Source organism: Loxodonta africana, chromosome 21, assembly GCF_030014295.1.
Source record: "Loxodonta africana isolate mLoxAfr1 chromosome 21, mLoxAfr1.hap2, whole genome shotgun sequence".
In the NCBI taxonomy this organism is placed as follows: domain Eukaryota; kingdom Metazoa; phylum Chordata; class Mammalia; order Proboscidea; family Elephantidae; genus Loxodonta; species Loxodonta africana.
In genome coordinates this window covers 38,633,160-38,644,625 of record NC_087362.1, presented here as the reverse complement: position 1 = coordinate 38,644,625, position 11,466 = coordinate 38,633,160, and the positions used below count along the sequence as shown (strand labels likewise).

General features: G+C 47.7%; 1 protein-coding gene across 1 annotated transcript; it reads right to left on the bottom strand.

Moving 5' to 3' along the window:
• Positions 1–779: 779 nt before the first annotated feature.
• Positions 780–10,898, bottom strand: MAF (MAF bZIP transcription factor). Its single transcript, XM_064273754.1, is given in 3 exon segments — positions 780–5,337; positions 5,340–5,377; positions 9,645–10,898. Coding segments are annotated over 3 exon segments (1,206 nt in total). The 5' UTR covers positions 10,760–10,898; the 3' UTR covers positions 780–5,284.
• Positions 10,899–11,466: the final 568 nt, after the last annotated feature.

The window sequence follows — 11,466 nt, the reverse complement described above, 5'->3', positions numbered from 1 at the left end:
TTTGCCTGGAACCGTGTTACACTCTGGGAATACAAGCAAGACCCTCATTCTGGTGCTCCTGGAGAAATCCTAACAAAGTTTGCTTCAGTGTCTTTGTTTTATAACGAGCGTCAAACTGTGCCACGGAGAGCCTAAACCATATGGAGATTTCCAAAAAGATTTTTAAAGATGCTATCTGGAGTTCCCTCCTTTCCCTTTTTCTTCCTTACCCTGTCTCTAACTAAAAAGCAGGTAAAGATAGATCTGGAAAATTAGGAGAGAAAAAAATCAAGCGACCAGGAGGTTCCATGCCCTTTTTCTCAGAAGGCGCCCTGAGCCGCTCTCCGGCGGGTGGATGGGGGTCCCAAGGTGAAGGGCGGAGCCTTCTAGGGCCGAATCCGGCTCCCTCCCTCTCTGCGTCCACACAGGAGCACAGCACTTCAGCTCCACTCTGACCAGAGCACTCCTCTTGGAAAACTTAAACCAAATTCCAAAGCAAATCCGAGACCCCTGCAGCGGCGCGGTCTCCCGGGTGGGCGCTGGAACTAGGGCGCACTGGGTGTGGCCGCCGTGAGCGCCCCCGCGCGCCCAGCAGCGTCTCGGGCATCTCCAAGGGGCGCCGCTTGGCGCGCCTCTCAGAGCGCGCGGACTTCCCTGGGCCGAGCACACAAGGCTTCCCTTGGCCTTTGGCAGCCGCCGGACCCGCCCCCTCTATCCCGGCCTCCTGTTGGTCTGCACCTGCCGCGTGCCTGGCCGGGGAAGACCCCCGAGGGCGGCGAGCGCACAGAGGCCCACTCAGCTTCAGTCACTGAGCCCAAGACAGCGATGCCCAGAGCCACTGGGCCTCACAGAGCGGGAGTATATAGGGAGGGGCAGAGGTGGAGGGTAGGGTGTCCCTGTGCTTGGAAATGGGGAGGAGGACAACCTCAGCATCCTTCCTGCCTTCATTGCCTTCATTCCAGGCTTCAAGATCCCTGCCACCAGAAGCTCCTGCCAGCAACATTCCTGAGCCACCTCCCAGCTCTTCTCCTAGGTGGCTGCCCAGACCTCGTTCCCCTCCTCCGCTAGGTCTGCTTAAAGGAGGTCACAAACCAGGGCAGGGGTGACTTATTGGGTCCAAGGCTTCAGCTCCCATGACTGCCCTCTGGCCTGAGGGCAGTGATCCCTGGGTCTCTCTGATGTCCCTGGGTGACCAGGCATGGGAACAAGGGGGCCGAAAATTATGGGGAGAACGCAGAGATGGGACAGGTCAGGTGGTAAGGGGCTGAGGCCCTGTGCTAAGGACCTCACAATTGTTTCTACAAATCCACGGTGAGCTCAGGGTCTGTAAGTGGCTTGTCAGTCACCCTGCCAACAGAGCCTTCCTGGTGGGAAGTGGGGGCCCTGGGGGTGACCTGGAGTCGACCCCCTGAGATTGGGGGTCATAAGCCAAGGTTGGCCCCTGTTAGTGATACTCTTCCTATCCTATGCACACTGGCCACGTCTCCTCTGCTGGGGGGCCTAGTTTGGGATACCTGCTGCCCTGGGATCTTCAGGCCTGCTTTGCTTCTGGAGAACCCGCAGAGTTGTCCAGAAACCCACTTCTGCAGGCCTCCAGATGTTGATGGGGTCACTTAGAATTAGGGTGAATGTGGTCGCAAAAAGAGCGCCTACACCCTGACCCCGAATTTTCAGGCCACTGTTCAATTCACAGCCTTCCTTGCTGGGACTTTTCGGAACAGCGGCTTTCATTCCTCCCAGTCCTATAAGGCCGTGGCCTCCCTTGTTCCCTAATCCTGTGGAAAACCGCTCTTTAGAATCTTAGCTTGGAAAGAGGCAAGGTTGGCGACTGAAATATTTAGAAAGAGAAACTCAGAATACACCAACTATGGAACGTACACCCAGGCCTGGGTTGGGCCGGGCTGTTGGGTGTGGGGACAGATACATGAGAACCCTGTCCTCTTTTCTCCGCCCTCTTCCCAAGCCTCCGCAGAAACCCTTCCCTCATCCTCCCTTCTTGAATTAATGCCCCATTCTAATTGTAACTAAAGATCCAAGATAAATTAGGCCTGAAGGGAAGAATGTGATCTTGCAATCCCAAGTCCCAGTTATGGGGAAAGTTGTTATTTAACAAAAAAGGCAGGAAAAGAGTATGAATTTTGTTGAGCAAGAGAAGAGGTGCCCAGTAGCGGATTCTTTATGATTTGAGTAAGGAAATGTACATTCCAATCACAGCCTCTCTGTGGAAAATGTGTTTTGTGAGTTCCCAGTTTTAAGGGTGATATTCTTAAAACTGTCCAACTCAGAGGCAAATTCCTCTAAAGATCTAATTTCTGTGTGCTGTTGACACGCTTTTTCTACGTCAGCCTTAAAATATTAGGGAAACTTATGGAAAACACACAAAAGCCTTTCAAAATTAGACAATAAAAATTTGTAGTGATAAAACACACACACATACACACACACAACTACTGAGGTGGCCATATAAATACTGGCATATCATCTCTGATTGGCCCAAAATATCACCATAAAACCACAGTTTGATGTATTTATAAATACCCGAAAGTAAAAACATTGACAGTTTTCTCAGATCTCTAAATTTGGGTTTGTTCCCTAAAATTCCTTAAAATTGTCTGCAAAAAAAGAAATGACATGTGGACATATTTTGAAGAACAAGACATCAGAAAGCCCTGGCTTGAACCTGGCCTGTGTGCCCCCTGGGTCTGACTTGGCCGATGGGCAGGTGAAATTTGGGCTGGAAGCTGGAATCATTCCTTGGACTGGCCTCGTGCATCTTGCCTCCGAAGCCCTCCTCACCACCCTCTTGGATCCCGTATTTCTCACATCCTACAGCCAGTGCAGGGAACGGGGAGCCTGGGTTCTGCTACGCCTTCAGGCACAGCAATTTGTTTAATTTTTTGTTTTGTTTCTCTCTAAAGGGTGAAGATGCTCCCACCACGTCGTAGGACTGTACTCCTTTATGCCTCAACAGTCAGGAGGCCGCCTGGGAGCCTGGAATTCTCTCACCCTGTTCCCTACCCCCGCTGGAGCAAAACGCCAGACAGACGGGGTTTGTTCAGGAGCTGGGCAGAGCAGCCCTTGGAGAGAATTCCCCTTTTCTGGGGCTGTTTGATGTCTGGATTTTGGAGATTTATATCAAAAAGCGAGAAAAGCAGTGGTATCAGAAAGTGGATTAAGGCCCTGCTCTGTTCTTCAACGAATGCAAAAACAAACACGCAAAGCCAGATTCTCCTTGCTGGTCCTTGGTCCACCTCCTCTGTGGCTACTGGATGCCCTGCCTTGGCCCTGGGACATCTATTTTACATTGAGGATGGGCTAAGAGTGGAGACAGACTTTGAGGTTTTTCTTATTTTCCTCCAAGCAACAAGGGAAGCATGGACTCCGCATTATTCATTCAGGATCCTGAAGAATGATCAGAAGTGGTTAAAAGGATAGCCTATCATTGCAGATAAAGCTTCCTAAAAAACTAAGACATTTATTTCTTCAAAGGAAGGGCCAAGCTTTTTTTTTTTTTTAAAAAAAAAGCAAATGAAAGTGACTTTCAGTGGGGCGATTTGCAAATCAGCAATCCGAAGCTGGTGAGCCTGACTTGCCCCCCCTTATTGCATGTTTATTCTATAAGAGTGAAGGCCTGAGCTTGGTTGGGTTTTTTTGTTTTGTTTTGTTTTTTTACTGGCACGGAAATTGGGAAATTGGATGGCTGAAGGTTGTCGCTCGTGTATTTTTGTCTTCCAACCTGTCTCCGTCTTGAACGACCGACAGGCAAGATATGGGGATACCCATGCGAAATGCAGACTTTTAGATATATTGATTGGCCTCACCTACCCGAGGAGCACATTTCATAAAGTTAAGTATGTGTGAATGGGGAAGTTAGTCTAAACATAAACAGTAGCAGCAGCCACAGTAAAAGCCTCCCGACATACTTGGGAACCTTCAAATGTGTCACCAGAAACTTCAGTTATGTGGGCGAGGAAACATCGGGAATGCAGCGACTTAGCTGCAGTCCATGTTTGTGAGGGTGGCTACTACTTGCCCTCTTTTAGCAGTAAAGCTGGTGGGGTAACAAGGGGAGGTTCTATTTAAGAATGTAAGTATCCAGAATGATTACATTAAAAAAAAACAAAAACACAAGGGTGAAGGCAGAGGTAGCATCATGGGTTCAGTAATAGACCGAGTATTGGGGAAAGAGCCCTGGTGATGCAGTGGTTAAGAGCACAAAAGGTCAGCTGTTCGAACCCACAAGCTGCTCTGAGGGAGAAGGACTTGGCAACCTGCTTTTGTAAGGATTACAGCCTTGGAAGCCCTATGGGGCAGCTCTACTCTGTCCTATAGGGTCACTATGAGTCAGAATCGACCTTGATGGCAACGGGTCTGGTTGCCATCGGGGTGCCTGTGTTTAAAGGGGGCCCAGATAGTTCTGGCACTGCAACAGATAGACCTGATATCTAGACATCATTTCCTCTCTGAGATCAGGAAGTAGGACCTCCGCTTATTTGGTGTCAATATATTCCTGTGTGAGATACACTGTAAACAATTATTACGTGGTTTTTGAATAAGGAAGCATGCAAGAAGCAGGGAAAGTAAAGGGACGTGGTTTTGTGAGTGCTTGGGAGCAGAAAATGGAAAAAAATAAAATAAAATAAAGCACACAGAGGGTGTGTATTTAACTTTGTATTTTGCCACACGTTGCTTTCATTTACAGCTACATCTGATTAATGAACACGTTTGACATTACTAATAAAAACAATGCTATCTGGGGCCTATGAGAAAACCAGGGTGTTCAGGCTCAGCTAAAGCTTCTGCCAGTGACATTCGTTTGGGGAGGTGGAGTCAGATATTTTTTCTTTTTAGTAAAATTATCTGCCAGAGAAACAATGAAGCATGAAAAGGTACTATTTAGAGTAAGCACATCTACATATGCTTTGAAAGTACTAGCTGTTATCTTCTGGGGAACTTTCTTCCATATATATATGTATGTGTGTGTGTGTATATATATATAAAAACTTGTCATTTCAGTGGATTTATAAAACGAACATTACAGGTTGAAAACAAGTTGCACCTATGCAGTTGTGCACACTGTAAAGCCAGAATCACGAGTTGGCTTTCCGATGCATCTGTATTTAAGACCCTCAGACAAGAGCCATGGTTAATTAGCATGGAGGTTACACACGTAATCGCCTTCTTCTCTAACACAATAATTTTTCCTTTAAAAGGACCCTAAACAGAGGGGTCGGGGTTGGCTGTTCTCCACAACTGCAAATAACGCTACTCGTCTATTTTTTAATGTACAGCTCTCACATAAATTTCACTTTGTGAACACACTGGTAAGTACACGTTGCTGGGGCTTCCAACATGTGCGTATCCCACTGATGACTCCAACTTGCGAGGGGGCTCAGTTCTGCAATTGGAATGAAAGGAATTTTAACACTATTTAGACAAAGACTCAAATCGGCGTAAAGGGAAAGCTAGATTTTTTTTTATGTGATTTCTTTGTTTAATTTAGAGACTTATTGGTAATGGATGGCATCTATGCAGGATTTAGGATTTCTTTGGAAAAAAGCATGCATTTATCGGTTCACCACTGAAACTCCATTCCAAAGTTTTTACTCATCATTATTTCTCAAAATGCCTTTCACCGGGGTTATCCTAACCTGCTCTTAAAGCCAGCCACCAAAAACCCGTTTTTGCCAGCACCTCTCCACTTCGCCTTCTAATGCGATGAGGCCCAAACCTGTTGAGTGATTATTAAACTGCCTTGTAGCTTCCTATCAAAATGCTTAATTGTTGCACGATGTATTTTCCCCTCAGTTATAAGCCCTATTCCTCATGTGATAACTGCAAGAAGTGAGTCCTGAATGTCACTTTTGTTTTGAGAATGTGTTTGCCTAAATTTTTTCATCTGATACTGAGCTTTTTACAAAAGTGATTTCTTCGTTTCTGTTTCTTCAGGGGGAGAGCTAGTTGTGATCAGAGGGGGCAAGAATCCCTGAACAGCTAACTTCCAGCACACAGATGTAGGTTTATAATTAAGACTTCTATTAAGGAAAATTAAGTGTGGAGTCAGGAGCCATTATCCGAACTGGCACAGAAAGGAAGGTCAGCCTGTGGAGGGTATATACACTGTCTTCGCGTTCTGTGAAAAGGGGGAAGGAAGACACGATGATAAACAGGCCAGAACTCATCAGCGCCAAGCACAACCTGTTTTCTCCAAAATAAGGCCTTCGTTTAGAGTTGCAATATTATCTTTGTTTTTTTTTAAAGAGCCCCCCCCCCAAAAAAAAATTCATCATGTTTGGCTATATTTTCAAGACAGTGCTGGCTTTGTCTAACATTTCTATTAGTGTTTTAGGGGAAGCTGACTAACTGTAAACTGCATGAGTTTGTAACATTAGTTGCATGGATTTGTGTCATTTGAAAATAGGTCAATGCTTGGGAGTTCTATTAGTGACGGCAACTCAAGGCTTTCCAAATGATCTTCTAGTTAGCCCTCAAGCACAACCAATTTGGGGGTAAATATCAATAAATCAAAGGACAGAATATATTCCATGAAGGCATTATTTTCTGTTTATATTTCTGGGGCTGAAGCGCTCTGAAATCATTACCAGCTTGTCTCTAAGTACAGAAGCAAGCCCTCCACTAAATGTTCACAGAGACATACGATCTGATAGCACAGTTTCAACCAGATATGCACTTGGACTTATCTGGGGTAGATTTTCTCTTTCCTATTTAAGTCAAGTGACCTACAAAGTTAAAAAAATAATAATAACACGCACAACTTTGATTTGTCCAAAGTGTTTATGTTAAACCTTGTCAGGCCTTGCTAACAAGAAAATCACAGCGTGTGAGGGAAGAAGGCAAAATCATCAGTTGTAGCCCCAAAGGCAAGAATTGTTTCTCTTTACCGTTCAGTGCGTCTGTGCCCAAGCCGCCTCTGGTGTGCCTGCTGTATTTCCCGCCCTCATCTCTTTCTATCTGGATGGGCTGGGCGTACTTCCGCAGCAGAAGCTTGGGGCGATCTCAAAGAGAAGGCCCAGTTCCTCTGTTTATTTCACCAGAGGGCAATGACGGCTCAACTCATTTGGAAACTGAAAACTTTGCGAGGAAAAAAAAATGGAGAGGTCCTAATTTACACCTATATTAAATATTGCTGATTACTAAAAAGGGCCAGCCTCCCCACCTCACAAAACAGCCTACACTTCAGCCTGAAATAGTTCCTCCCTATTCCTCCACGAATCCTCCTACTGGACAAGAAGGATGCAGCTTACACGTCTAATGCGATGATGGTTGGACCCAGTTAAACTGTACGCTAAGAAACTGAGTACAGAATCAAAAAAAAAATGCAGTTTATTATTGTAGATTATTCTTTCTCTTGATATAACCAGAATTGAAAATGAAAGAAAAGCACATAGGAACATCACGCGTTGTTAGTTAGTAACTCAAGATATAAAACAATTTTGCACAGCAAAATATGTAAAAGAAAAGTAACTGACAAGATTTTTTTATATTTATTGTGGTAAGATTTACTTTTCATTTTTTTTTTTAAAGACACGATGTCAGTCCCTGAAAATAACATTTACTGATTATTGCCTTTAAAACTGTGGATTTTTTTTAAGTTACAGAAAACCCAGTTCTGCACCACAATACAACTGTAAAAAATCTGCATCATCTTAAAACTGTGCAGTAATGCCATTTCTATAACTGCATAAATTTTTATTAGCGTTCTAAACAGTTTCGCAATTTTTTTTTGTATTATATGCTTGCAGGTTATATCTTAGTGCAATTCAGTCCCAAATACTTTAATTTTGGAAAAAAAAAAACATACATTTTGAATGTAAAATACCCCTACAGATATAAACAGGGGTGTTTCCCCTTTTAATACTTTGGTTTTCAATACAGTCAGTGGTATAGCAAAGACTACACATACCCAACTTATATTTAAGTTGCAAGCACATGCTGTATAAGCTACTTTTTTTTAAACAGTCCCCTTGCAAACTCTACCCCCCTTAACATCACAACAGTAAACAATTTAGTGCATCAATCTTTTAAAAAATCTACAGCTAAACAGACCTAACTCTTTCAAATTTATCTATAACATTCCTTTATCTGTAGCATACATTTTAACTGGGCTAACAGATTATAAAAACTAGAATTAAATTATATACTAGAAACCCATAGCATTCCATATTTGACAATGACCAAAAGCAAAAAAAAAAAAAAAAAAAAACCAATAATAATAAAAAATTAAAACAAACCAAAAATAATGGGGCAGATTTCTTTTTAAAAATAAATTTTAGACTGCTTTAGGCAACAGCACAATTTTAGTTCCCAACGTGGGGTGTCATTCTTATCAAAAAGAAAACACTAAGAGTTCTTTAATTTCGCCATGTTAAATGTTTAACCCATTCTGGCATCTTTGACAGCAGATGCCTCAGTGCAGTTACAATGGGAGGCTGAACTTCTGAGCAGCTCAAAGCAGTTTTGGAGCAGATGCAAACTTTCATGGGAAGAAGGCTCTAGGTTTGCACTTTTTTGTTCTGAACTCAAAAAAGTCATGAGGCAATAAAACAAAAGTATGAATGCCATGCCATTAAGTCTTCAAACGTCCATTTCCAAGCCAAAAGGAAAAAAAACAAAAAAGAAAAAAATAATTATACCATACATGGCCAGCATGCAGGCTTTTTTTTTTTTTATTAATATAATGTCTCTTTTCCATAAAGTCTTTGAAACAGTTTAGTTCATTGTTGCTAAGACAAAGTAGCAAGCATAATAATGCATGAGATGAGAATGAGTTTTTTTTTTGTTTTTTTAATGGCAGACTAAACTCTCAGATTTGGCATCCTAAGGCCAAAACTCACAAGTCACACCCAGAAGGCTGATGCAGGCTTGATTGTGGCAGGTTCGTGAGGATATTTTTTCTCTCTATTTTAGCATAACAATGCTAAAAAAAAAAAAAAACCCCGATGGAACTCGGCACGCTGCAAGTCTATTTAACATTTCACATTTTTTTTTTTTTTTTTTCCTTTGCAAGCTCAATCGCACATGAAGAACTCAGGAGCAGAGAGAAAAAAAAAACTTTGCTTTTTTTTCCTTTTATCTACCAGGAGATGGAGGGGGAGGGGTGTGGGTGGTGAAGGCTGGGAAAAAGGGCAACACAGCAAGCTCCAAAAAGTTTTTTTTTTTTTAAAAAAATCCAAACAAAATAAAACACACACAGAAAATGAACACCAGTTTATGAACTGAAGAAGAAAAAAATAGGTGAATGATGCAGGCTTCAAAGGTGAGTAATGTTTCACGCGAAGAACTCTGCTGAGATCTTTGAACATTGTGCAAGTCCGGGGGAGGGAGTGTAAAAAAAAAAAAAAAAAAAAAACAAGCTAGCAAGTTATGGTGAATTTCAGGTTGGCAATCCATGAGCCAGACACCCACTCCCTCCCCAACTCAAAACAGCCACCACCACAAACTCAGGGCAGGGTCGCGTGCATGTGTGCGTGTGTGCATGCGTGTGTGTGTGTGTGTCTGTGTGTAGGGGAAAGGGGGGCAAACTCAATAGGGGAGGGGGCGAGGTGGTGGCGAGCGTGGCTCTGGAAATAGCAAGCCCACACCCGAGCCGAACCCCCACGGAGCACTTATCAAGGTGGCTAGCTGGGATCGCGTGTCAGACTCACATGAAAAACTCGGGAGAGGACGGGTTGTCGCTGCTCGAGCCGTTTTCTCGGAAGCCGCTGCTCACCAACTTCTCGTATTTCTCCTTGTACGCGTCCCTCTCGCGCACCAGCCTGGAGATCTCCTGCTTGAGGTGGTCGACCTGCTGCAGCAGCTGGTTCTTCTCGGACTCCAGGACGTGTCTCTGCTGCACCCTCTTGAAGCGGCAGGACTGGGCATAGCCGCGGTTTTTCAGGGTCCGCCTCTTCTGCTTCAGCCGGATCACCTCCTCCTTGCTGACCCCGCGCAGCTGCCGGTTCAACTCGCGCACCGACATGGTCACCAGCTGCTCGTCGGAGAAGCGGTCGTCGAAGTGCAGGCCGCCAGCAGCGTGGTGCGGGTGCAGGGAGGCCCCCGCCCCCGCCGCGCCCCCGCCGCCGCCGCCGCCGCCTCCGCCGCCGCCCCCGGCGCTGGCCGGGCCACCGCCGCCCGCGCCGCCCGCGCCGCCGGCCGAGGCGGACGCGCTGCCCGCAGCTCCGGGTGCGACAGCCGTCGGGTGGTGGTGGTGGCCGGCGGCGTGGTGGTGGTGGTGGTGGTAGTGCGGCCCTGCGCCGCTCTGCGCGGCGGCCGCGGCGATCACGGCGGACACCACGGCGGCGGCGGGGCCCATCTCCTCGCCGCTGCTGCCCAGGGAGGCGCCGGCGCTGGCCCCGGCCGCCGCGGCCAGCTGCTGCGCCCCGCGCGCGTAGCCATCGAAGCCGCCCTGGAGCTGGTGGCTGTTGCTGATGAGTGCCTCGACCGCGTCCTCGGGGCTGAAGCCCAGCGCCTCGGGGTTCAGCTGCTGCGGGTAGCCGGTCATCCAGTAGTAGTCTTCCAGGTGCGCCTTCTGCTCGCTGCCCGAGCCCGGGCTGGGCGCCGAGAAGCTGGGGGAAGGGGGCACCGAGCTGCACGGCGTGCTCATGGGGGTGGAGGACAGCGAGCCCCCGGCGATGAGACGGCCGCACTGGCTGATGATGCGGTCGGTCTCTACCGGCTCCTTTTTCACTTCAAACTTCATCAGATCGAAGTCATTAACATATTCCATGGCCAGGGGACTAGTGGGCAGGTCGGAGTTGCTCATTGCCAGTTCTGATGCCATTCTCCTGCCGCCGCCGCCGCCGCCACTCCGCCAGATGGGCTGCAGGAGAGGGGCCAGCGGGCTGTGCTGGGTGGCCAGCGGGTGAGCCAGCTTGCCGGGCTGGGGCGCTTCTAGCTCGCGCGGCGGTGGCTGGCCCGAAACCTCCGAGCGCGCACACACCCCCCGCCCTGCCCGCGCCCGCCCTCCCTCCCCCCTGCTCACACCAATGTGCTCGCTCGCTCGCCCCGGCCCCTCCTCGCCTGCTTGCCTCCGTGCAAGCCGAGCCGGCGGCTTCAGGCTTGGGAAGGTCCTCCGCGGGCGGTGGCGGTGGCGGTGGCGGCGGCGGCGGCGAAGCCGGAGAAGCCCGGCCGGGTGCGCGGCGTCCCCCGCTCGCCGCTCTGCTGCGCGCTTTGCATAAGGAGGGCTCGCCTCGCCGGGCCGGGCTGCAGGCGGGGCGCGCGTCGGCCGCTTGGGGCTGGAGGCGCGGCGGGCGGGCGGCTGTCCGGGCGGCGCGGGCCTTGGCACGGGGGAGTTAACACTTCATGCTGCTCGCCTCCTCTTCTGCCTGGCTCTGGCTCTTTTTATTTATTTATTTTTTCTTTCTTTTCTCGCTCTCGCTCTCACTCTCTCTTCCTCCGTGCAAAGTGCAAGACAGAGGTGCAGCCGGGCTGGAGGAGAGGGAGGGGGGAGTTTAGTTCTTTCTTGGCTTTTTTTTTTTTTAAGCAAAA